Below are 25,768 nucleotides of genomic sequence, written 5' to 3'. Positions count from 1 at the left end.
TATAGATAGAAGGCAAATGAATATTACTCTTGAGGCTAGTTGATTACTAGTGTTTTTCTCGAGCCTATCATGGCGGAGCGCGTCGATGTCGCAGCTGAAAAGTGAAGGGCTGGGCCCTCCATCGACTGGTTGTTCGCTCCCGGCTGTCCAGCAACAACATCTTGGAGCAGTTGCATAGATTCATACATGTACGTTCGTATATACACTGGCCATGAAATATTAAAAAGACTTCGCCCAGTTCAGCGTGCGATTTGCTCTTGAAAACGAGCAAACTTGCCAATGTTGACATTCTTATCTTTCTCGCTTAGCTGAGGTGGGGCTTCCGTCACCATCTCTCCGACCCAGCACCTCTTTGGTTGTCGTCCAACGTGATCACTCGCAACCAAAATACAAAGCCATTGGAAGACAGTTCGAGTTAATAGAGAATATACAGAACGCTATCTGGGTTTGCCTCGCCCCTCCAACTTTAACATTCACATCTGTGCTCCACTGTACCAACCACAGATCCTACAGACCACCACGAAAGCGTACTCCAAAAGCCGGCTTGATAGTATTCAAAGGACCTTCTTACATGCCCAGTTAATTGATAGCCTCTATTAATCTACTGATGGAACTCTCAAGTCGTATACCCGCAAGTCGCCGATAAATTCACCACTTTCAAGGAACGACTAAGAGTCGCTGGATCCCTCTGCATCAAGACGGCGCTGTGTGTCTGGTGTGAAGTAACGTGACGAACCGTCATTTCCGTGGTCAGAAAATGCTCCATTGTGTTGCTCATATACTGGGTCGGTACCTTCCAGGGCATGAGCACGATCGATGTTAGTGGAGTCAGTCTTCAACCAGCTATTGCCCTCAGTATTCACGTCTGAAGGATCTTTTTCTACTGTTTGCTGGTCATCGAAAGTTCCTCCAGCTTCACTTTTCATAAACTTCTCATACATTTCCCTGAGAGTTATTAACCCTCCGGGCTGTCCCATACTTCCTACTGGAGGGATCGATCGATCGAGTTGACTCTGTAAGATAGATTTCGCTTCTCTGTCAAGGTTCAGACGTCTGCGCTTCCTAGGTGGCGCATCGCCCCCTGGTTTTCGATCATTGTACACTTCACCATCCGTATCGCTTTCAGATACTGAGCTCAGCTTTGGGCGTTCATAACGAGGGTTTTCACATTGTGCTCTTTGGCTTTCAGGCTGACAGATTGGCGATGGAGAGTCGTCATTGGTCGTCTCTCCTTCCTCAAAATATGGGAAAGCCCTGCTAGCATATGTGCTTGCCGTGTTTCTATAGTCAAACCTGTGGGGTATATCCCCTGTTATTTCACCGGTAGGCGGCGGCCGCTGGTTGGGGTTCCTGGTCTCGCAGTATCCAGTAGCACTCTGTTGCATTCTTATTATCCTTCTATTGACTCTCGCTTGTAGGCTACGTATAGTTGGAAGAAGTGGCTCTCTCGGTATGCTTGATAGACACGCTGAACACTCATGTAGAGCGTTTTGACCGCTTCGATGGAAGTATGATCTAGATAGAGGTTGCGAGAACCCCAAACTCTGAGCCGTCTCCCTTGTAATGTGAGGACGACTTGAGTTGGCTTGTCGGGATGATCTCTCTGCTTCTTCTCTATTCTCAAGAATTTTCAGCCTTTTCTGCCGAGAAAACGTCCTACGGCTTGGCTCTGGCCCTTTCGTGCCTGTCCTCGAAGTCATTGGCGTTGATTGAGATGGAGGCAACACCGCGTCCTCATTGTCATCAGAAGATAAAACTACTGGCGACTCAGATGAACCCACTAATATAGGCCGGCTCTTCTCAGCCTCATTGATAGTAATCGGGGTGGATGCAGTGCCCGATGGCCGTATCCTATCCCGGCGCGATGACCGCCTGGAATCTCTCCGCGCACTCAATCTTTGTCGTTGGGTCTCCTCCAGGGATCTCGAAATGACTGTTCTGCCAAGCATTGAATTGGACCCATTGAATGGACCTCTCGATCTCGAAGCATTTATGCTCGTATTCCCATCGTCTCCTCCTGACACTGGAAACATGGTGTTTGCGCCAGATCCCGACATCTCACGCCGCTCGCGGAATCTAGCCGTGCGTTTTTGCTTCGTCAACGTATTCTTCCTCACCTCTTCCTTTACATCTTCTCCCATATTCTCGTTCAACCTGGCATTCCCACTCTCGATGCCTCTAGTGTTTCGGGCAGCATGTAAGCCAACAGCCGATGGGCGATCTCCATCACCCCTCGCAAGAAGTCCAAGGCCCCTTAGCGATGGCAAAGACCGCCCAAAACTGCCCAAAGGCTCGCTTCCTACTATACTTTCCCCTCTGAAGCTCGATACTGGGCGTAATGCATTATCTTGCACTGCTGTGGAATGTCGATTTGACTCCCTTGCCGATGGAGCACCTGGTTCGATAAAGGGCATGATCCGGTCCTGGGTTAAAACATTGACGTCGGAATCCTCGCTCCTCAGTAAAGGTGAGTTGAGGGTGGGGGTCTGATCTGCAGGAGATTCTTTCTTTGGTACGTCGAGAACAAGTGTGTTTCCTGGTGTGAGGTTCGAGAGGGATTGAGATTGAGATGCCATGGCACTGAGGGTCGATCGGTATGGTGCAAAATCCCTCTTGATAAATGTACTTCTCTGAGGGCAAAAGTTAATAATGTTGAGAATACCTCCATTGATTTGTTTTTCAAACTTCAATTTTTATCTTTGGGATCTGTTTGGTTGAAGACCAAAATGGAAAGACCCGCTTGTTTGCTCGCTCCTTCTGCCACCATTACTGCCACCTACTCAGCTAACAGCACAACGCGAATACGCCCCCGGCGATAAGTTGTTTCTTTAAGAAAATACACAAGTCTCTCAGAAGAGTCCATCTGAATTTGACACGCCAACTATCTCATCCTCCACCAAGCGTGTCACTCCCCATGGAAAAATGGTTCCTAAATACGATTCACACTCCTCAACTTCTTCTCTTCCTTCTCTTCCTTCTCTTCCTTCTCTTCCTTCTCTTCCTTCTCTTCCTTCTCTTCCTTCTCTTCCTTCTCTTCCTTCTCTTCCTTCTCTTCCTTCTCTTTCCCTTGCCCCCTGCCCCCTTCCAATTCCTCAACCTGCTTCCCATCATACATCTCCTCAGCCTCGTCCTCTGTTTCAGGAGATTTTATGCGATATCAGGCAGGTAGGCAGGCGAGAACGACATTGCATTTGATGATTTTTTATGTTCAAAGACAACGCCGTTCCTTTTCTAGGTATCATTGCATAATAGAGAACGACTCGTGACAACCGTGCTATTGAGGTTGCAATGCACTACACTATTGCAAGATTTAATGCGGACGCACGTTTTTGGGAATCAGGAAACAGATCCTACTGAAAATAAATCACACTGAGAATACTCAAGTTTTAATTATTCAATCAAACAAGCAATCCCGTCATGCCAAATCTCGTGCAATATTTTGAATGACTCTTTTCCCTGCCATCCTCCTCCCTAGCCCAACCCCTCCCCCAAAATAAAGCTTCCTCCCAACTCTCTACCCTTCCATTCCACACCAATTTTTCTTTCCATTTATATTTATCTTCACGTACTCTCCTTAACAACCTGCTCCAACGCCTTCACATAATCCCCCACCTCCTGCGCCCCCTGCACCGTAATATCCCTCCTCCTCCCCTCCACAACCACAAACGGCACACTATCAACGCCATTCCCCGCCTGCTCCCTAATCTTGCTCTTCACCTCCAGCAAGCCCTCATCCTCATCCTCCACGACCTTCTTCGCCTCCCCCTCATCAATACCCGCCTCTTTACACGCCGCGAGCAACGTCTCTTTACTGCTGGGGTGCTTCTCTTCTTCGAAGTACATCTTGTAGAGGGCGTTGATGAGGGAGTCTGTTACGGTGGGGCCGTGGGTTTCTTGCATGTGCTGGATTAGCCGGTGCGATTGGAGCGTGTTGGCTACGGTGCCGTGGAATTTGTAGGAGATGCCGGCGGAGGCGCCGTAGGCGGTCATGAGGGTGGTGTACATTTTCATTTTTTCCTCAGAGTCGCCATATCTAAGGTCTATTAGCTACATATCGACACATAACAGTGTGAGAGCAAATGATTTGAAGACTAACTTGGACTTCTTGTACCACTCATACTTATCCTCTCCTTCAACACTAGCTCCGGGATACAGTTGGTACGGGTGGTACACGACTGTGAATTTTACTTTTGAGGACGCATCTGTTTCTCTCACGCGTCGGAGAGCTAGGATTTATTAGCTTGCTGTTCCACACTTCCAAAATTGATCTTCTTAAATCCAGTGTGTTTTGCTTCCGTAAGTACCCAGATACCAGGTAAAACAAGATTGAAAATCGTCACGTGAAATCAGAGGAGTGTCACGTGGCATGGGGAGCTGGTTGGGAGGTAAAGTGGAGGCTGAGGTACAGAGAAAGCGCAGCAAGCCACACGGAGAACATCTCTCTCAAACATACCTTCGTCGAGTCTATGCAACGTTCCATCATGTGTTAGCAAGATGCTCTCTCACATCCCATCTCCTCGCCTCTCGTTCTATCCCCTTGTCGCCTCTCGCCCCATACGAAACCACAACCCGCAAACCCAAAGTCCGAAATTCAAAATCCAATAGCCTACTACTCACCTCTTCTTAGCCAGATACGTCCCTGGTTTCAATCAGCCAATATTCTTTCGTATTCGTCTGTAAACTGGGGCAGGGTTAAAACTCGATATGGTATGGGAAGGCGTGAATAAGCGTGTTGGATGGGGGGGAAGCTAAGGGGAATGAGGAAAACGCTTGCTTGCTTGCTGGCTTGCTTACAGGGGCAGATAGTGTCGAGTGTGAAGTTTATGGTTGATTCGTACATGGTGGGTGAGTGAGTGGGTGGTAAATTACTGTGTAATGGGGGTGGGGATACGAGGTTGAGTCCGTACGTGGAATAATGATGGAGCCGAGGTGGGAGTAGGAGTGGCGGGCAAGTGACTGGCTTGATTTGGGTTGGGTGGTGGTGCGTGCGTGCTTACGAAGAGGATAGGTAAGGTTACCGTAGATGATGAGAGATGGTTGAGGAAGAGGTGGATTAAAGAAAGAGGGAGGAGATGAAGAGTAATGATTAGATCAAACAATGATTACACGTTGATTAATAATTGACGATGTGAGGAGATGCAAATCTCTCCACTTACTTGTGTCCATCTACCGTCTCCATTACCCCGCGGTTGGCTGCTGCTTGGTTGGTGCACGGAGGTGGTGGAGATCTCGATGGTTGTGGCGCTGATTTGTCATGGGGGACTGATTGGCTGCGGCATTAATTGGTCCAGTAGATTTACAACCTGCACCACAGTGAGGAAAGACCCCAATTCGCTGGAACCACCAGACACGAATGAAATTTCAGACGAAAAATGAAGGTGAAGCCACAATGATGTCGTTCGTGTTTGCTACGGCCTAAGTGAGTTCTCGCTCAATAGTGATGCACCGGGAGTTGTAAAGGGTTTTCCGACTTTGTCTTTTCTTCTCGGTTGATGTCGTGAAAGTGACAAGCTAGTACGGTAGGTACCGTTCTGGCGGGCTTCTTAAATAACTTTGCGATTAGAGTTGCATTGCATGCCAACTCTATTTATCCTCGAAGCGAGGAACTTTCTGCTTTCTTGGTATCGCCGTACGACCAACACTGCACTACTGTACTGTATACATCCCGTGACATGCCCTGCTCCTCGTATTCTCTCCCCCGGTCGCAATATATGGCTCACTCATGGTTGGTGAGTGATGACAGACCTCCTTGACAGTAAATTTACCTAGGTAAGTCAGTGAGCGCGAGATCAGACGACAAACCCCGACCGAGGGACACAACAGCGCCGCTCAATAATACTGTACGGTCCCGCACGGTGAGTCTTGCGGCGAAAACCTTAGTTGAGGCTCTGACTGGCACCAGACCAAAGAACGTAAATTAATACTTAGCAATAGCTAGCTAGCTACATGCTCAAAATAGATCTTCAGGTACCCCATTCCCATTCCCATTCCCATTCCCAGCCCTACCTATACGCTCTAAAATCGCGTGCGGAACAGCCGACCAGATTGGCATTGGCATTTGCATTTATCGCCAGTAGTAGTAGTCCCTTTTGCTCTTTCCCCCATCGTCTGCGGCTTCGTATTCGTCGGCTGCACCCCTGCTCGTGCAGCTCAGCCACACGGCCCACACGGCGACCCCTTGTTTGGACAGGCTCGCTTAAGTTTAGTGCTCGCCTTCCCCCGTCTGTTCCTGCCTGTTCCGGGAAGTTTCTTTCATCTTCGTCACGTTGTTGCGTGCATGACATGACAACCCCTACATCGCCTTCGCATGTCACCTAATGCAACCCAAATGTTGGTAAGGGCAGGTGGGTATTTTCCCGCCGAGCAGGATACGATGGGCATGGGCTGGTGGGTGAGACGGGAAGGCGCATGGTGGGGTGGGGTGAGGTGGGAAGATATAAAGTCATGCCTTCCTTCCATGCAGATCTCTCCTCATCACGTTCAACCAACACTCTGAATATACCTGCTTCCTCCAAGTATCTTTCTTGTCCCCCACTGTCGTTCACAGACCTCAACAACAACAACAACAGCAACAACAACAACAACAACAACAACAACAACAACAACAACAACAGTCACTCGCTCCTAGACTTTCGCTCAATAACCCGAAACAAAACAAACAACCTTCGAATACCTAGATACAATACAGACAAGATGAAGTACTCTGCTCTCCTCCTCGCCGCCACAGCTGCTTTTGCCAGCGCGCAAATCACCTAGTCAGTCCTATCATCTCCTCACTTTTCCATACCAACTAACACATCGCAGTGACGATGCTACAAGAAAGTTCATCTGCCCAGCAGACAAGCCCAACGGAGCCTTCTGCGCCGGCGATTCTCTCGACACAAACATCATCATCCGCTGCTCGAACGGTGTCGGCCAGCCAGGTAACTGCCACGACAACCTCGCTGGATACTTCCCATTCGGTGTCCAATCATCTCAATGCTGGCAATCATCCCCAACAAGTGGTATCGCCGCTTGCGCAAAGAACTGTATAGTTCAGGGTAGTTCGGGAACCTATAACGGCACATTCACTCTGCCAAATTGCACACCTATTCCTCAGTCTTCGAACTCTGCTAGCTCTACGGCCTCGTCAGGTTATCCTACGTACTCGCCTGAGCCGACCACGACCAAGACCGACATCAACCCTTACCCCACCAACGGCATTACCACAATCACTTCAACCGGCACCGTCACCACCACCTGCGTCACAGACGGCAAAACCACAACCAGCACAAGCACCTTCACAACCACCTACTGCCCGCCTACCAGCTCCCCTCATACCCTCTCAACCGGCCACCCCATCCCAAGTGGAAATGGCACAGTCCCAACTTCTACCAGGGGATCAGTAATAGCTACTCCAGTTGGTCCATCTGCATCTTCCACCACCGGCCCAGTCCTCGCCAATGGCGCAGCACTCAATACTGGTTCAAGCCTTGCTGCTTTGGGCTTGATTGTCGCTTACTTCCTGTAAATGGCCGTTTGATGAACTGCATATCTCGTCTTTCATTCCTTCAAGGAGGTAGCGATGGCGTTCTGGTCTTGGCGTTCTAATTCTACTTCGCTTCCTATACACCTGGCACTTTCACCTACAGCTTTTAATTCATGCAACTCGCAACACATTGGTATAATTTCGACCAACACGACGAAATGATTGCTCGAGACCGACGATTCACTCATTCACTCACGATACGCATACGTGCACGTACGATTTGCACGCGAAGTTATACATACTACTCTGCACTGGAAACTTTATCTCCTGAGATCGGGATTTGGATGGAGCGGAAATAGAATAGGGAAAAAAAACTTTGTAATGGACTTTCTGCGCTGACTTCCCAACCCTGAAGGTGGATATCAGGGTTTGTGACGGCGCTTTATTAGATTTTAATGGAAGACAGTTGATTGGGTTTGGGGCAGGATACCCTTGGTGGGTTTGGTTTGGTTTGGTTTGGTTTAGTGGGTTACCGGTGAGGAACGAAGAAAGAGGGAGAAGGAGAAGAAGCAGAAGAAGGAGAAGAAGACAATGGTGGTAATTAGATGAGATTAGTAATACTTAATTCATATTCAAATTCAAAAAGGCCATATTTTCAAATTGTCAGGATTTCTTTAACCCCCCCCCCCCCCCCCACTTTTTTTTTCTTTCCGAAAAAGTCTCGCGATCCTATCTTTAATTTGGCGGAAGTACCATGCCCATAGTGTGTGTGTGTGTGTGAATCTCCAATTCTTTTATAAATCAAATGATACCTTATCACAACAAATAAAAGTACGAGGTGGTGAGCATCAAAATTAAAAATTGAAGAATGCAAAGTACCTACCTACCTACCTACCTACCTAAATCTACTAGTAACCGGTTGAAGTAGCAAGTAGTAGCAAGTAGCAAGTAACAAGTATCAAGTATCAAGTATCAAGTATCAAGTGTTAAGTGTTAAGTGTTAAATGGGATGGAGGTGGAGATTATAAGGAAATATATATCATACATATATATCATATACTCAGTATGGCGTGCCGCGTTCTAGCCTGGCTCCTTTCTGGTTTGTTTACCTTACCTTACCTTTACCTTACCTTACCTTACCTTACCTTACCTTACCTTTACCTTACCTTACCTTACCTTACCTTACCTTACCTTTACCTTACCTGCCTATGTCAAGACTCAAGTCTCAAGAACGTACGGAGGTACGTATTCGGGTATGGGCATGGGTTGGGCTGGGTATGGTATGGTATGGTATGGTATGGTGTGGTATGGTGTTTGGTTGTGACTGAATGAACGAACGAACGAACCAACGAACGAACGAACGAATGAACGAACGAACGAACGAACGAATGGAGGTTCGGTTTGCTGGAGTCGGAAGTTGAATTTGACTCTTGTTAGTGGATGAAGGGGTGGGTAGATGAATGGATGGATGGATGGGTGGGTGGATGCAGGTGGAGAGGAGCGCCGGCGTGGGGTGGGATGGGGAGTGGGGGGAGAGGGGGGAGGAGGGAGGAGGGAGGAGGGGTGGGCTTGAAGGAATGGAATGAAATTTATGTATCTTTATTACCTATCTGTGGTAGAATAGATTGAGGGGGAGGGTAAGGCTAAGGGGAGTTTGAATGGGGTTGCAAGTTTGAGGGCTGAAGCTTGAAGGAGTGATCACGCAGGGAGGGAGAATTTTATATTTTATATATTTCAATAGAGATATTAGGGAGTTTGTATGAGATGAAATGGCCCTACAGGGGGTTTTTACAGATACTAACTGTACTTCCTACATATACTATTTGTAAATAGGCCTTTTAGATGTGTTTTTTATTTCTGTATTTTAGTTAATTATTTGTATTCTTTTTAGCTAGAAACTTTAATTTTAATTGATTGTTAGATATTTAGAATAGCAGTATAGATATTACCTGTAATTTAAAGTAAATACAACTACTATCTGTATTTCTTAATATTTTCTGACTAAAAAAGTTAACTTTTTCCCTATTTCCTACTCTGTTCCCCCCTCTCTCCCCCTCCCTCTCTCTCCCTCCCTCTCCCTCCCTTCAAAGTCTCCCTCTAAGGTAAGGTCTTCCTCTAAGGTAGGTCTCCCTCTTTCCCTTTCCAGGTAGGTCTACCCTCTCCCGTCTCCGAGTGTTCCAGAGATAAGTAGTAAGAGGTCTATGTTTAACTTTATACTAAAACATAAAAGTTCTAAGCTACTTAAACTCTTCTACCTACCTTTAATACACACTAATTTGTATGTGTTTTCTTTTTATTATATATTATAGCAGGCTTTATCTGAATTTTATCTGTAATATACTAATACAGAGAAAATGCAGATAAATTACAGTTATTATCTGTATAGAAACCCTTGTAGGGTGCCACGAAACTACAATTGCTACTGCCCTACAGGGGTTTTCATGCAGATAACATCTGTAAAGTGTTTATATTTTGTCTATGTTCCTAGTAGTAGTAAAATACAGATAAAATTCAGATAATATCTACTACAAGTATATCTAAAAAGTGCAGATAATATCTATAATAGACGTATTAAAAAGCACAGACAATTTAGTGTATATCACAGACTTTTTATGTTTTAATATAAAGTTAAACACAGACCTTTTACTACCTACCTCTAGAACACTCGGAAGGGAGACCACCTACCTTAGGAGGGAGGGTGGGAGACCTACCTTGGGAGGGAGGGTGGGAGACCTACCTTTGGAGGGAGACCTTAGAGGAGGGAGGGAGGGAGGGAGGGAGGGAGAGAGCAGGAAAAGGGAAGGAAAGGAAAGGGGGAGGGGAAATAGGAGAGGGGACATTAAACTTTATTAGTCAGGAAACTCTTAAAATACAGATAATAGCTGTGTTTTCCTTAGATTACAGGTAATATCTGTATTTTCAGTCTAAATCTTTAAAATTGATTAGAATTAGAGTTTCTAGCTGACAAAAATGCAGATAATTAACTAAAATACAGACAGAAAATCGGTCTAAAATGCCTATTTACAGATAGTATCTGTAAGAAGTGCAGTCAGTGTCTGTAAAAAAAACCCCCGTAGGGCTGCTATCAAGTGGACAGTCGCTGCCAATAATCTTAAGTACACTGTCAACTTCATTTGATCTTCTGACTGGGGATGGTAGAGGATAAAAACAGCCTGAGAACATGAAATGGCACGTAATATCAAATCTGTGTGCGATTTATGAATGGAAATAGACGTTTTGTGCCGTGGCTGCTTGTTTGATGTGAGAGGGGGAGGGGAGCGATATTTATGCTTGAATGCGGCAAGACTTGTCGTTTGGAATCGTGGGTCAAGGTCTGTAGGAAACGAAGTGAATGGTGGGAAAAGAGTTCTTCGGAAGTCGTGCAAGTGGAGCAAGGGTTTTCTAGTGACGAGGAAGTGTGGAAAGTATATCGACACCTTCCAAGGGTATAAAAAGATATTGAATTTATTCCATCTTCAAATCATCGCGGGTAGTTCAGCTACATAGAAAATCTTCTACCTTTCCACGGATCTACACCTTTCAATATGCTCTGGATGTCCAAATCTACCGAACTGCCGCGTATTTCTAAAGGAGTATTTGCCCAGGGTAGTCGTGGTTGTGGCCAAGGTAGTGACCCTTGCGGATCAATAGACACGTCGATCACATACTCCTTGGTTCTGTGAAATAGTGACTGCTGCACTCCTCGACGTCTTCTCATCTGGTACGACACCGAAGCTCCCGAACTCAAAAGTCGAGATACCCGATCCAAACTTCGCTCGTGCTCGGAGTATTCCCATTCTCTCCCTACTGCCGGCAAACCATCCTCAGGACAAATCATCTCAACCAATGGTGATTGATGAGTGAAGACTAACACAAGAACAAAACTAGCAACAAATTCTCCTCTAAATGCTACAGCCACGCTCCCGTAGCAATTGGACTTAAAGCTGATTGTGCTTATAGGATCTTTGTATGTACGCCAGGACCTTTCGCCATGGACAATCGTGGCCATACCTTTAATACGATATTCCGGTTGAGATATCAAGTTCACCGTGATATAAATAACCTTGTGATCATACTCCTCCGATCTTTGTCGAAAGTACGCTTCTTCATTGCGAAGATTGGGTGGCCGCCATTCATCTTCACACAAGTACAGCAAGTCTCGGTCTGTAATCCTTATGGAGTGGTCACCCAAGTCTACAACATACAACACAAGCAGCTGAGAAGTGCTTCCAACTCTCGTACAATTGACGGGCATGAGATATATCCTCGAATGCCCTACCTGGTATTTCTCACTTGTAGGGAGAAAGGGACCCTGTATTCGAAGGCCTTTATTCGTCATCCCATACGATGGCCCGTCGCGGGAAATTCTTTTACACCTGATAATGTTCGAAGATTGTTTGAAACTTGCCGCGGATTTTGCCAACAGGCCACCAGTCTTCTCTCCTTCTATCTCTGACCTCCAGGCAAAGATCGTTTCATCATCAGATGTGCGAAGTATCTCAAGCTGAAGCCTAAGGAAGGCTTTATTTCCTTCGCCGTAGAGAGGTCGCATGTGGATACCAAAAAGACCCATCAGGCAATACGCCTGGTCTTCGATACGAGTAGTGTGCCTCGCAGAAGCCCAGGACATGATCTGTGCAACCGATGCTCCTTCAGGATCAGCCAAATATTGGGTTGAGATTCCAGTGATGGAACTAAGTTCTCCCAGTAATCGCAGCTTCGTGTCGATATCCTTCCAATTCTTGTCGAAAAATATCAAAAACTCCGGAGCCAGCAATTCTTGCAATGTCCAGCCTCGAGTGAACCACTGACTTCTCCCAAAGCCCGATCGGCACTTCACATCAGACAGATAAACATAGCAGACCTGCGAGTCCTTGTACCACTTAAACATCGAGTTGATCGCTTCTGATAGTTCTGCACTACTCGTTTTATCGATGCAGCATGAATCCACCCAGGCATATTTCCAACCATCTAGCCTCGCCTGCCGACAGCAACCTGTGATCTTGGAGTAGCCTGGCATGTTTGGACCACGACCTTCGCGTAAGTCTTGGAATGTGACTTCTTCATTCTCCCAGCGATGAGAGAGGATTGCGTAGCCGGGGATGTTGTCGCCGATGAATTCTTCAAGGAGAAGAGTTGTGGTGTTGAGGAGCCGCATGCTGGTTTGGGGATGAGGACAGAATTTCAGATGAGCATTCATACACACTTATAAGCATATATCGGGAACGGTAAGGAGTGGTTGTGACTTTGTAGGTCTTCGATGGTATGCTCCTGTCCTTGAGAGGTGTTTCCATGTCGTCGAGATGAGCTGAAGTGCATTGTGATGAGGCAATCATGCAGCTTCCTAAGCGAGCGTCTCTCATAGGCAGCCAGAGGGACTTGCAAGCCACTTTCTGGCCCTGGATATTATTCGCTGGAAGGCTGGATTTTTCGGACACAAATAGAGCCCGCGAGAGCGATGCACTTACTACACGCCCATTGCTTCCCTATTTTCATACTCCAATAAGAGAAGTTTATGAAGTGATATACGTGGGTAGGTCCAGAAGAACAAGCGAGACGGCTTTAGCAAAAATGGAATGTTGTCAGCAGTGCATCTTCAGCTTGCTGCACCCTGTAGCTTCAGCGTTTTGGACGCCTAAAACGCCGAAAGCTAGCATCATCATGGCTATCTTCAGTGACCAACCGCCTGAAATTTACCACGGCTGTGGGTTTCATTACCCCGCACTTACCCCGCCATTGGGAAATTGATGTAAGATCTTACTTACACTGTATATTGCTCCACGAGATCCATTATCTATATACAACGAACTGCAAAGTTTATAATAATATACTTGAACTTCAAGGATTCTTTATTTACAAAGCTAATTACGCGATTATCATTGGCTCCCCATCAATCCATCACATCCCAACCAAAGTCAACAATCCAACCGCAAACGCAAGCGACGACACCGAAACCAATACACCCGATGCAGCATTTCCAGTAACAACAGGAGGCGTCGAAGTCGTCGTAGCCGTCGAATTAGAACTCACAATCGCCTCACAAGTCGTGAAATTCTGACCACCCAAAAAATTCCCCACAGTCTGCGCATCCGTAAGATGAATCTCATGCAGCGCCGCCGCCGCAACAGTCGTATTCGTAGCACAGAAATTGATCGTGAAATTAATAATACTCGCTTTGCCATCACAAGTCGGCGTTACAGTCGTGCCGTCGTAGTCTCCGTAGAAGCTCACATTGGCGGAAGGCAGAGTGACGAGATCAAGAGTGTGGATTTCTTCGTAGGGTCCGTTAGGAGGTTTAGAATAAACCGTGATGGTCTCGACGACGTGGGCGCCTGCTATGTCGTATGTGCGTGCGGTTCCGACGGTGTTATCGGTGCCGTTGAGGGTGACTGAGCCTTCGGGAGATCCGCTCCAAGTGAGATTTTGGTAGGAGCCGATGATGGACATTACTTGAGAATAGGTGTATGGAGTTGTGTAGATTACGGTGTCGGTTCCGGGGAAGAAGCCATCATTGCAGCCGTTGGCAGTTGAGGCATTGTTTTGTGCGGCAATACTTGGGGCGCCGGCAGTGGCAGATAGGATGAGTGAGGATCTCATGATGAGGTTTTGGAAATATCGAGATCGAGATGAGAGTGAGACTTGAGGAACAGTGTGGGAGAACCGGTCTATTTTATGGAAACATGAGGTCCTGATCTACTGTTAGCTACATTAGTTTCTCTGTTCCTCTAGCAGATACCAGCACAAGCTTTGAGGCTATCCAGAACACAGTATGGACCAAGCCATCGCAATGGTTGCTGCCGTCGTGTGCGGGGTCGCGTCTCGGGTTTAATGCTTCATTGGCTTCGAAAATTGCAAATCCTCAATAGGTTGCAGACAAGTGTGTCGTTCCTGGCGCTAGACTAACAGCTTAAGTTGGAGTCTGGCCCAGCCCGCTGGCGTCCATTGGCAACCCTCTATTTGGGAGAACTTCATTCCTTCAATCTGACGAATGCCTTATTCAACAAAAATGCAGTGAACTCAGATTGCTGATTATCCGAAGATTCCTCCGGAACGTCCTCACGATTCGGGATTATCTTACTCTACTTTTTCGATAATTCTGCCCACCATCATCACTACTCCCGTATGCTTTGAAAGTAACGCATTTATTACCAGACAATACATCCTGCCGTTACCCACAAGGAAGAATGTATCAGGACAAATTGGAACCCCTAGCAGCCAAATGGAAAGGTCCAATCCCTCCACCGTCCTTTGCTGCTTCCATATTGGAATTGTATTTCTCGATGAGCTCTCATATTGTCTTGAATATGCGTTTCGGTACGATGAATCATGCTGGACCAGCCATGACTCCGACATTTCGATAAATCCCGCCGTATCTCTGCCATAGCGTTGTCACTGCTGTGCCAGTTCCCAACTGGGTATCAGATCTGTGGATTCCTGTGATCAGGACTCGATGAGTGTCTTTGATGAGTTGTTCCGATAGCAGTTCTCTATCATTGATAATAGCTGTGGTGATTTGAAGGGGCGCTTTGGTATGCTGTATGAACTCCCTTCGACAGTGAAGAACAAGTCATCGAGTCTAATTTCGCAAGATCGTACTTGTACGCCGAAACCATAGTCCATATTGTCGACTGTGGCATGGTAGTTTTTGAAATTTCCTGAATAGCGTCGGCCTGAACATCATCCCCTCTTATACGTTTAGTCCTCGATAACATATCTCTATCGTTTGTTGCATGCGCAATCCGGCCTTTTCAATTGCTACCATCCTGTGTTTTGCTGTCGATCACTGCCATTTGTTTTTCGTACTCGCAATCGTCGACTGGTGGCTTGCAGACACTTGATCTTCCATATCCTAATTATTGACGCTGCCAATCGTGAAAATTTGATTTCCTTATGGCTCGAGCCCCTACGTTGGCGGACTTACTCGTAGGTACCTAGGTAGGCTTTCATCCACACCTCTCGACTCCGCTGAGTCATTTGTGATATTGGATTTATCGATGCCATGTTTCCATAATACCTCATTATTAGACGTTATATACTGGCATCAGAGTTCAGAAATCAAGTTCAGTCATTTAGCTGCACGTGTGCCTGCAACTGGTCAGAGTCTGAGGTGAGTTTGGTATGCACTGAGACTTAGCCTAGTGAATGAAAGCAGCTCTAGTAAGCATTTCGTAGGTGAGCGTATCAGACGTGCAGTCACCTCCAAGATTGGTGGGAAAAAAATTCAACTATTCATAGTGTTTGGAATCAAACCTGTCCAAGGGATACAATGATATCCACTCGATTTCAGGAACTGGCCTGGACACGCTTTAGTTCGGCGTGTCGAATTCCTGAATTAAAAAATCGGAGATGAGTTCTTACGTCTGATCCAAAGGTGTATGCTCTCTCCGAAAATTCATTCTGTACTGTCGTTCGCGACTTTGCTGTCATCTCCAAGCGCTTGTTGACAAAACCAAGATTCTCACGTGTATACCAAGAATCTATTTCTGGTGCAGAAGACGGGTGAACATGATGCAGTCTTCGAAGCTAAAGTTTGGCAGTGAATCAATTCCATGAGTTTCGCTCTACCCATCTATACATGGGGTGTTTCTGTTCGGATTGAACTATCGTCTTGCCTGGAAGGAAAGTGTTGCACTCAGCTACCGGGACTAATTATCCCATTGTCGATTCACCAATCACCACACACAACAACTCCAAACGATCCATCAAACATCTCTGCAATCAACCAAGTTACACCTCCCACACCAACTTCCCTATTCATCAACCAATAGAAATAAATACCGAAAACGCAACTTCGCAACATCGCAACATCGCAACAACTCAAAACCAAAACCAATTCTCCAATTCCAAGCCGGTCCGGAGACAAACACCGCCGAACGCATCAATGAGCTTTATCTTCCCGAGCCCCGAAGTTCTGATAAGGTTAAAGTTGAATCATTGAGATGAGGTGAGGCGGGTAGGTGACTGGTTTGGTGTTTCGACGGTGTTTTGAAACGCGGGTGACGAATAAGCTTTGCCATGCACGAAAACAAGGGATATTGACGTTCCTGGGCGGCCGGGTGGCTGGGTGGTTTGCCGTCTCTGTTTTCTGTTGGTGGATGGAGGAAGTTTAGTGGGTTTGAATCGTTGAGGTTGGGCTGATAGGCTAAGGGCTGGTTTGTGTCTTCGATGGGAGAATGGCAAAGGTGGAAGACAAGAGGATAGAGATAGATTCATAGGGAGCGAGATTATTAGCAAGCATCTATTGTTTTAAGGAGTGTATTCAGTGAATTCGTCTATATAAATTTTTCCTCATCACCAAAAGAATGTCAGAATCTCAGATTCAGATCATCCCAACCACCTAGACAACTTCCCACAAACGACCCTGCTAAATATGTACTTTACTTGAGACATAAGAGAAAAAGCACTACCAACATCCATTATATACAATCACCCCCATCAATCATTAAACCGTCATCATCATTCTCATCCCGAGCAGCAAGTTTACTGCTGGTTGGCGAGCGAGCGTGCGAAGCGGCGCTTGCTGAGATTATACTCGATGGCACGCTTCTTGGCAGCAGCAGACTGTGTGAAGGCGATGGAGCCACCAAATGGGCCCGCAAGAGCAGCATTCTTGAGCCTAGCAATGCAGACGTTGCTGGCGCCTCCGACAGAGCCGGAGCAAGTCATGCCAGCTGGCATGGCGATAGCGACGGGGAAGTCCATGGTCTGAGCAGCGGAGAGACCCCCGATGCCGATACCTGGGACGTTCTGGGTGACCTCTGCATTTTGGAAGGCAGCTGGGTCGGTTCCGCCGGAGGAGGGGTCGATCGCGGCGGTCAATGGGCCGGCGCCATCTTGGTTGACTTGGTGGAAGGTCATGGTGACTGTGCCATCGTCGGAGGTGGTTGGGAGACCAGATGAGGCTCCTGCACCGGCTGCGGCCTTGACGCCTGTCTCCGTGGTGCCCTTGGGGGTCTTGGTACCGCCGTTGGCAGCACGCTCACCGAGAGAGCGGCGGAGAACGTTGGCAGTGTGGAGCTCACGAGCTTCGACGGCATCTGTGGAGTTTGCATCACCACCCATGAAGAGTGAGATCATCTTGGCGGCATCGACTGGTCCGCCTCCTTGAGTTCGGCCGAGAGCTGAGGCCTTGGCGGTACCAATCTCTCTGTCGCGGATAATGGAAGTGTCGGCCTCAGAGCCACAGGCTGGAGAAGCACAATCACGAGGGGTTCCATCGGCGACTAGGTAATGTTAGGTACGCTCAGATGATGGAGATGAACGTTGACGTACCTGAGAGACCTGGCATGGTTACTTTGTTGGCACCGACGATAGAGTCAACGACACCATGAGCGAAGACATTGGTGGCGGCGAAGGCCACAAGGAGGATTGCTGATGAGTATTGCATCTTGACTGTATGTGAAGTAGAAGATCGAAAGCAAAGATATTAAATGAAAGATAGTTGAAGTTGGAAAAACTGCGACCGGCACCTGGCTGGACTGAAAGAAGGCTTGAAGTAAGAAAGAAGAAGATGCTGAAGCTGCTGAGGATGAGAAGAGAAAAAGGTTGAGAGGGCTACTGAGAAGTACTTATACATGAATGCCAAGACACGTATCTAGGCAAAAGCTTAAACGAGAAAGACCGGATGCCGATGCTTGGTACAGCTTGGTACAGCTTGGCTCGGAGAGTAAGGCTTCTGACAGAGGAGTTAGATCTCTGACTTGTTTAGAAACTGTCTTACGGCGGATTTGTCAATGTCCGACTCGTTCTTGGACAAGCGCATCTTCCTATCGAGACGCCGTGTATGCTTGAAGATCCGACAAGAGATCCGAGCTGTATGATTGGGTCATGATAAGCAGTGGAAACGGGGCCCAGTGACGACAGATCTGAAGGAAGAACCGGCTGCGAACAAGAGTGTCCAATCGAAACTCTCTTTTGTATGTGCCTGCATGGATCATCCACTAATGAAGATCGTGGGGGATCATAGACTATCCATTATGGTGGCTGATTTCCAAGGGCTTGGAAGCTGAGGCTCTGCACGTTTGAGTCTTGGCCAGAATTTGACAGCTCGTCCCACATGAATAGATTCGATTGGAGTGCATCCTGTTTCTGGTGGACGTTTCTGGTAGACGAAGCGAGTGAAAAACAAACATGCCCGTAGGGCCTGACTCCAGATTTCCGTCTTGGATCTGAAGAAGTGGTCAGGGATCATGTAGATCTTCAAACGTTTCGTTCTTCACGTCGAAAGGGCTCGGACTCTGTGTACACCAATGATGTCCTCCGACATTCTTGAACTGGAGGCATTTGTCGCGACCTCACCCAATTGAGGCTCGGTTGAAGACTAAAAAGAAAGTCGTGGAGCAGAAGCTTGTATCAGAGTCTAGTAAAACTCTAACCCTTCGCATCGGGACGTTTGTAACGTCTTAGCGTCATGAAGATGCAACACCACTCTCAACACAGCCACGGCCAGGAATTGGGTTGTTTGGAGCCACATTTGGAGATTGAAGGCGATGCTTTTCGATTGACTCGTTCGATACGGTGACAGCAGCGAAAAGCGCATTTAAGGCTTAGATGGATGGAAGTATGCAATGAAGGACTTACCCAAACATGCCTTTGCATTTGGCACCGGAGAGGCACAGAAACTCATTCGATCTTTCTCGGATCGGGTTTTTGCTTCTCCCAAGTCCAATTCGGAGGCTCGGCCGTCCAGTCGTGAGCAGCTTGGGTTGTGCGCGGACAGACTGGAGCTTCATGTTTATCGTGATGGTGGTGTTGAGTGTTTCAAGTCGTCGAGCCATCATCGGAAACGATCCGAAGCAAGCAAAACGTGACACTAAGCAGCATCATGGGAAGCACTTCGTAGAACTTCGATTTTGTAACCATGAAAACGATTCAATGCATATATGAGTAAACCCGTAGTGACATGAACCCGACGTACCCGCTCCATCGTAGTGGTGCGGCCAAAGTCACATGAGCAAGCTCACTCGCTTAGCACAGTAGCGCCAGCCAGTCCAGTTGACCAAGCTACCTACCTTCCCAAAGCATCCCCAAAACCAACAACCTCACAATGCCCTCAAAAGCAAGTTCACACTCCCGCATCATGATACCCCTCTCAATCTCTCATCTCCAACTTTGCTATCCTTCGGAGGAACATGCTTCCGTCCTATCCTCAGCCTCGTTGAGGCTATTTAAGGCTTGGGCGTTCCTCGGCCGGGCCTGGACTTGTGTGGCGCAACCCTGACAGCGTCGTCCGCACAATTCGATCTAGATGCGTCAAGTGCAGTGTCCGAGTATATTTATATCTATAATCTATATGCTAAGTTCATAACAAGTTCATAATCAATAGTTTGATTAATGCCGTTATTCCATGAGATATTGGTTCTCGGGTTTTTGTTTCGGGGAGCTTTTCAGCTGTCAATTGTCTATGGGTCGAGCCGAGGTTTAGGGGGTTGGAGAGTCTGGTAGACTGTTCTAGGTAAACAATCCCATTGACTTGGGTATGCGGGATAGACGAAGCTTACCACAGAAGACTGTGTTACATGGGGCCAATTTCCGCCCTGGTTTCAGCCTCGTGATGTTGTGCTACCTTTTGCTCAAGATGCTCTTCGTCATACTTCAAGATCATATTGAAAACCAAACAGTTTTGGTCATTCAAGTCTCTATTCATTATGCAATATCTGATTTTCGCTCCTCAGCCACCCCACTCCATTCCAAGAATATGTACCCAATATCAACACCCAATAATCCAAAATCCATCTATGCGCCGTGTCCCAGAAATAAATGCACAAATACGCCATTGTCCCACCCCGCACCCGCCACAAGATCCCCAGTCTCATTTTCAGCGCCGTCCTCCCAAACCACATGTCGCAAGTCTCAGCCACTTTTGCTTGTTCGGCCCTTCCATCCACAGCACGTGACGTGTGCTTACACCACCTCGCTCCTTCATTGTCGATATCTGACCCTTCGTATCGGAATACCACATACCAAGCAATGTTTCAGATCGTATGCATTACCTGCTTACTCCCTCCTCAAAATTGAATGGCCATTTCTACTGCCAGCGCAGCAGGAGATGTCACACGTGGTTAGAATCAGGACGATTCTCTTCTCGCGCTCAATCCATCTCAAACCCTCTTGTCCAACCCCTCCCGTTCCTCCTCCTCCTTCTTCCGTGCTAGTCAGGCGGTCATCCGTCTCTCGGACTCCTCACACGCGATGCAGACTCCTCCTCCAAATACCCGGGTATGGCGTCTCCATCCCTCGGCCATCAATACCTCTCCCTGAACCTCCACTCCCCCCGCAGTAGTCTTCGTGTAGCTTCTCCGTCTTGGCAATTCCGTTCCTCCCGCCTCGAAGGAATCAAATGTAGAGATGATGGGAGAATCAGAGACGGGAGAATCGTAGTACGAAGCATTCTCACCCATGCCGAAATTGAGATCTTGTGTTGCAACCAGAGGCATAGGTGGTGTGAATGGCAGCGGCTGGGGAGGTCTCTGAATGCGAACTGTCGTATGCTCAACCACTGATGAGATGTCCCTCTCTGCTATGCTGTCCGTCCCGTCTCTGGATTGGGCAATTTCTACATCCTTTTCTGAGAATATAGGAGCCTGCGTTGGGGTCGCGCTTGATCGTCTTCTTCTCATGACGAAAGAGCATATACCGAGCAATGCGAAAGCGAGCAGGATATATGGTGCACCCATGGCCGCATGGGCATATGGTTCTGAAAGGACAGGCATGGCGACCGTATAGGTATGTGAAGAGAAGCGGGGAAGATATACACGGCTGGCCCGATGGAGGAAGTCGAGAAGGTAGGAGTACGTGAGATGAGAGATCAGGAGGACTCGGGTATCGTAATGAGGAGAGACAGGTAACCAAGCATGAGAATTAAATCGGGTCGAGGAGGGATTCCGAGGTGCTTATGTAGAGATGGCCATGGCATTCTGCCCCTCACCCGCGCTCATCTCATCCTAATCTTAAGCCCAGTACGACTTTGACGAGCGCCTCCAACGCCGCCAAAGTTCCAACCTGGGAACGAGGCCGGGGCAGGCCTTGGGCTTGCATGGTTTGGGATTTGAGTTGGGATGAGAAGACGAGAACGAGCAGGGGGCATGGCGAGTATGGTGGTTAGCGTGGTAGGGCAGACAACAGATGGATGGTGGATGGATGTCAGCCGTGATCTGACGCGCATGGCATGGATGTTGGATGGAACCCAGAGGCAAAGGCTTGGCAGGCCGAAGGCAAGCAGTAGTAGCGAACAACAGACGCTTATCTCACCTGAATGAGGAAAGCCATGCGCACAATTACCATTCTTTCATGTCAGGGCATGTGTAGTGCATTGCATGACATGGCATGTCAAATTCTCGACGTACATTTTTTGTCGCTCACCCAGCTCATGAGAGTCGGACCCGCCAATCCTGTGGAGACGCCTCGCTTGTGACAGGCCAACTAGCGAAGACTAGGGGGCAAACAGAACCCTGCAAGGCGTAAATTCAAGCTCCGAAGCAAAAAGATCGTCGATTAAACCTCCTCGTTAGCTGGCTTTCTTCAGCCCAGTATGGATCTCGAGTATGGAGAAAAATAGCAGTACTTGGCACGACATAACCTGAGACAAATCGGCACATGAGAGCCTTTCCTGCCGCCCCCTTTGAGGTAAAAAATACAAGCTGGCATCCCAGCTTAAATCTCTGTCCCGCTACACGGCAGTCCTCTCTCAACTTTCAATGGAACCAGTCAGCTCAACCAACAAAGTGGTCACGGCCTGGGAACCTTGAAAGGAAAGTGGTGTAGTGTGATCAGTCTGTAGGGCTGTCCTCAAACCAACACAAACACCAGGCTAGCAACTCATCTCCCTCTCATCAGCTCACGTCGATCTCCCGCCCCGCCTGTACGACGAGCGCTTCTCCCCCCTCGGAGACCTCGATTCAGTATGTCCGAATGAAGGGTACAGCTCACCTCGTTCTTCAAAGTCTCACCAGGAGACCAGGTAGATCTTAGTTCGGATCGCAATGAATGAATAATCAGATCTAGCTCCACGCCTCTCCACACGGAGATAAAATCAAGGGACAAAGGGATTCATCGAACTAGGCTGTACACCGCAAGACGGCCTGACAGACGCCTCGCTACTTACCGCCTCCTGGAAATAGAGTTATGTGGGAACTGTCAATCAGATCAATAATACCTGCAAAAGGAGGGGTAGGTAATACGGTACCTACTACCCACAAGAGGGTATCGCCCGGCCGAGCATGGTATGTACATACGAGGCGGCTACAGATTCGTTAGCGATGCGATGAGGGGTGAGAGCAACAAGTGACAGCCGGCCTCTTTTTTGACCTCGACTCTTGACTCCTGACTTTCTCACTCTACTCAGGCCCTGTGCCGCCGTAAACAAACCAATGGAAAGAAAGATGCAGCGCTTGCTGATATTCATGCTCATGCTCATCTTCAAGGTCAAGGAACATGGTCCGAAGAGGGAAACTCAGTCAGTTCATCAAGCAGTCGAGAACAGTATTCCCGTACGTACACGACGTCAGCAGGGTCAATCAAATTGCCGCGCGAGGCATGGCATGGCTGAAGGCAACGCAGCGAGTTTCGCACGCATGTACGTCGAACCGGCATGGCATCACAATTACCATACCCCTCGTCTACAATTGTCACATCACACGGAAGGAAAGTTACTTCAAGTCATCGGCTTACCATCCCAAATGTCCAGTACAAGTGAAATACACAAAAGTACCTAATCTTACCCATCACTACTGTATCATCAATATCACGCCACTCTATAGATATTTCCCCCTCTCCCCTCTCCTCTCCTCTCCTCTCCTCTACTCACTCCCAGCTCCAACTCTCTCGCCTTCCTCCCTCATACCTACGACTCAAGATCCCAACCCCAAAATTCCAACCCCCCCAAAAAGCCCCAAATCAAATCCTCCGGAAGCAGACAAGTCCCCCGATTTTCAGCTGACGTTGGAGAGCTCGGGCCAACTAGCGCCTCTAGACAGGGTTGCGAGTGGAGCGCCGCCCGGTGGGACATGCGCGGATTTACGGAGGGGGGACAGGGGGGGTTCAGCTCGCCTGTTCAGTTCCAAGTCCAAGTCCAAGTCCAAGTCCAAGTCCAAGGCCTGGGAAAAAGGGACAGGGAATTACTTGGTTTATGTTATGCGTAGTTATGATCAACCTGCGGCTGTTTTGATGGATTACAGGACAATTGATTGATTTGATTTTGCTCGGGCCTCATTTATGATTTCCCTTTGTTGTTTAAATCCCGCGTTGTGTTTATTTATTTTACTCTCTATTTCGAGGTGGAAACAAGAGATAATAATAGACGTAGGTAATAAGGGTATCCTGGTTCGGAAAAGGAGAGTAAGAGAGAGATCTGGTGTTCCTACACGACTTTCCTTTCCCATCCCATAACCAAGAGGCAAACAAACAAGCAAGCAACCTGTAACCAAATGCAGCTTTACACTATTCTATATTACCTTACAGATAGATGCACCTGTACATGCACATGCACATGTACTGTAAAGATGCCATGCAAGTCCGTCTCCGTCCACACACAACCCCGGAACACAAGCGCATATTCGCTTCGTGAGGCTATATCTCAGCACTCAGAATTCATCATCATCGGGATGTGGGAAAGGAAAGAAAAGGACAGGAAAAGACTTCCTAATTCTGTCGTGAGGCTTGAGGGGTTCGTGTATAATTGTGTGTGTGTGTGCGTGGATATTAATCAAATACCAAGTCCTCTGCATTTGAGCTGCAGTGTATTTGTTGGTGGCCAACTCCACCCTCATAGTAGTTAGGAATAAAGATTCGACGTTAATAGGCGCAAGGTACGAGTATATGGTCTTGCATCAGCTGTACATGTATCTGTATTTGTATTTGTATTTCTTCTCCGATTTCGGTCTCGTTTATCCCCTTTACTCCCTACTTTTTCAATGCCGATCTGCTCTCTGCCATCTTCTGATACTCGCCCATCAACACCCCAGAGCGAATATTACCTATGCACCGGCGCCTCACACCTCCAAATCCACCCCACCAGGTCAGAGTACCCGCGAGCACACTGGACGAGAATACGACACATCCCATTCAAGAACAATCTCCATCCTAGTCCTCAAATCCCCATCTCATCTCATCTCATCTCATCTCATCTCATCAAACAAGCGAATCCGATCGGATAAATGAACAGCGAGGCATGGTAAAGCAAGCCCAGGTGAGGCCAGGTGAGGAAGGAGGAAGGATTCAAGCTGACTCCATCAATCCTTCTAGAAGGATTATGGAAGGAGTCTATTTTTTGGTCTGAGTCTGACTGGCTGACAGGGGTAGGTAAGGTAGGTAGACATCGCCCCCCCCCCCCCCAGCCTGACCTCACCCCTCACCTCTCAAGTCCGTATACCACACGACGGATAGCTACGTATATGGCTGCATTATTGATTTAGTTAATTATAAGAGTCGTCACCACTTACAACGATTCTCATTCAATGCAACTACCGGACTTCGACAATCTAGCAAGTAAGCAAGCAAATCAGCACTTCCGTTTTGAGGCAAACTGAAAGAACCTACCTTACAGTAGTGAACTCAAAACTTAAATGCTCTCATCAGATCAAATCAAATCAAATCATATAAACGAACCAACCAACCACCCCCCTCAAATCGTGCATTAACCTTTCCCGAGGATCACCTCACCTCCCATCACACATCTTATCACATTGTCACCGTCTCACGCCGCACTTTACATTACTGCGAGGAACATTTTCACCCAATTTCTGCCGGTATGACTATGGATGGGACGAGCTTCTCACCTCGTGCGTGAATGGACTTCTTTGTACGAGAAGCGAATTTCTCGTGATTGCATTTTCGATTTATGTTGTCATTGATGGCGGGCAGGTAAGTGGCCTGCCTGCCTTTCCGTCGAGAGTGGAAAGTCGGGAGTGAAGCTCTCTGGTGCCTCGCTCGCTCTATCGAGCGATTGCTTAGTCGCAGTGTCATTTCGTAAATCCCAAATTCTAACTGACTGTGTCCATGTTCAATTCCCTCCTTGCCCTCCACATTTATTACTCGTTCCCTTCTTCCCTCGAATTTCACCTCCCCAGCGTAGTACGTAGTCCCGTCCAGCTTCGAGTTTAAATTTGGGTCTACATGTAGCCTTTGATAGGTAGGATTGATGCAGTACAGTCACACGAACATAATATACACATGACCCCCCCCCCCCCACCACCCAACGATATATCGGAGTTCCGTATTCTATATCTATATCTATACACATACACATACACATACACATACCTACACACCATAAGGCATCAATCAAGTCAGCGTCTCTCCCAT

The 25,768-nt window shown here is 47.6% G+C and overlaps 7 protein-coding genes across 7 annotated transcripts; 1 reads left to right on the top strand and 6 right to left on the bottom strand.

Moving 5' to 3' along the window:
• Positions 1-668: 668 nt before the first annotated feature.
• ONS95_005884 (uncharacterized protein) lies at positions 669-2,576 on the bottom strand (the record flags this gene model as incomplete). Its single annotated transcript, XM_058499319.1, has 1 exon — positions 669-2,576. One exon carries the CDS (start codon positions 2,574-2,576, stop codon positions 669-671), a length of 1,908 nt encoding a protein of 635 aa, XP_058350363.1.
• A 744-nt stretch (positions 2,577-3,320) lies between these two features.
• ONS95_005883 (uncharacterized protein) lies at positions 3,321-5,177 on the bottom strand. The gene is made up of 5 exons (XM_058499318.1): positions 4,795-5,177; positions 4,618-4,639; positions 4,454-4,464; positions 4,097-4,226; positions 3,321-4,033 (listed from the first exon to the last, which is right to left on the bottom strand). Exons 1-5 carry the CDS (start codon positions 4,838-4,840, stop codon positions 3,562-3,564), a joined length of 681 nt encoding a protein of 226 aa, XP_058350362.1. The 5' UTR covers positions 4,841-5,177; the 3' UTR covers positions 3,321-3,561.
• A 1,392-nt stretch (positions 5,178-6,569) lies between these two features.
• ONS95_005882 (uncharacterized protein) lies at positions 6,570-8,113 on the top strand. The gene is made up of 2 exons (XM_058499317.1): positions 6,570-6,755; positions 6,805-8,113. The coding sequence occupies exons 1-2, from the start codon at positions 6,694-6,696 to the stop codon at positions 7,508-7,510; spliced, it is 768 nt and encodes a 255-aa protein (XP_058350361.1). The 5' UTR covers positions 6,570-6,693; the 3' UTR covers positions 7,511-8,113.
• Positions 8,114-10,552: 2,439 nt separating this feature from the next.
• On the bottom strand, positions 10,553-12,755 carry ONS95_005881 (uncharacterized protein). The gene has a single exon (XM_058499316.1). The coding sequence runs from the start codon at positions 12,666-12,668 to the stop codon at positions 10,968-10,970; it is 1,701 nt and encodes a 566-aa protein (XP_058350360.1). The 5' UTR covers positions 12,669-12,755; the 3' UTR covers positions 10,553-10,967.
• A 510-nt stretch (positions 12,756-13,265) lies between these two features.
• On the bottom strand, positions 13,266-14,321 carry ONS95_005880 (uncharacterized protein). The gene has a single exon (XM_058499315.1). It carries the CDS (start codon positions 14,063-14,065, stop codon positions 13,367-13,369), a length of 699 nt encoding a protein of 232 aa, XP_058350359.1. The 5' UTR covers positions 14,066-14,321; the 3' UTR covers positions 13,266-13,366.
• Positions 14,322-16,658: 2,337 nt separating this feature from the next.
• On the bottom strand, positions 16,659-19,355 carry ONS95_005879 (uncharacterized protein). Its single transcript, XM_058499314.1, has 3 exons — positions 19,049-19,355; positions 17,741-18,143; positions 16,659-17,691 (listed from the first exon to the last, which is right to left on the bottom strand). Exons 2-3 carry the CDS (start codon positions 17,853-17,855, stop codon positions 16,949-16,951), a joined length of 858 nt encoding a protein of 285 aa, XP_058350358.1. The 5' UTR covers positions 17,856-18,143; positions 19,049-19,355; the 3' UTR covers positions 16,659-16,948.
• Positions 19,356-20,622: 1,267 nt separating this feature from the next.
• ONS95_005878 (uncharacterized protein) lies at positions 20,623-21,180 on the bottom strand (the record flags this gene model as incomplete). Its single annotated transcript, XM_058499313.1, has 1 exon — positions 20,623-21,180. The coding sequence occupies one exon, from the start codon at positions 21,178-21,180 to the stop codon at positions 20,623-20,625; it is 558 nt and encodes a 185-aa protein (XP_058350357.1).
• Between the last annotated feature and the right edge of the window lie 4,588 nt (positions 21,181-25,768).

This window comes from Cadophora gregata (genome assembly GCF_030347475.1).
Source record: "Cadophora gregata isolate MNR1 chromosome Unknown scaffold_17, whole genome shotgun sequence".
In the NCBI taxonomy this organism is placed as follows: domain Eukaryota; kingdom Fungi; phylum Ascomycota; class Leotiomycetes; order Helotiales; family Ploettnerulaceae; genus Cadophora; species Cadophora gregata.
This window is presented reverse-complemented; position numbering and strand designations above follow the sequence as displayed.

Coding starts and splice junctions, on each gene's coding strand:
- ONS95_005883 (XM_058499318.1), bottom strand. CDS start 4,840: ATGTACGAATCAACCATAAACTTCACACTCGACACTATCTGCCCCT. Junction 4,640..4,794: donor ACTCGACACTATCTGCCCCT/GTAAGCAAGCCA, acceptor GATTGAAACCAG/GGACGTATCTGGCTAAGAAG. Junction 4,034..4,096: donor GAGTGGTACAAGAAGTCCAA/GTTAGTCTTCAA, acceptor AATAGACCTTAG/ATATGGCGACTCTGAGGAAA.
- ONS95_005882 (XM_058499317.1), top strand. CDS start 6,694: ATGAAGTACTCTGCTCTCCTCCTCGCCGCCACAGCTGCTTTTGCCAGC. Junction 6,756..6,804: donor GCCAGCGCGCAAATCACCTA/GTCAGTCCTATC, acceptor AACACATCGCAG/TGACGATGCTACAAGAAAGT.
- ONS95_005881 (XM_058499316.1), bottom strand. CDS start 12,668: ATGAATGCTCATCTGAAATTCTGTCCTCATCCCCAAACCAGCATGCGG.
- ONS95_005880 (XM_058499315.1), bottom strand. CDS start 14,065: ATGAGATCCTCACTCATCCTATCTGCCACTGCCGGCGCCCCAAGTATT.
- ONS95_005879 (XM_058499314.1), bottom strand. CDS start 17,855: ATGCAATACTCATCAGCAATCCTCCTTGTGGCCTTCGCCGCCACCAAT. Junction 17,692..17,740: donor AACCATGCCAGGTCTCTCAG/GTACGTCAACGT, acceptor AACATTACCTAG/TCGCCGATGGAACCCCTCGT.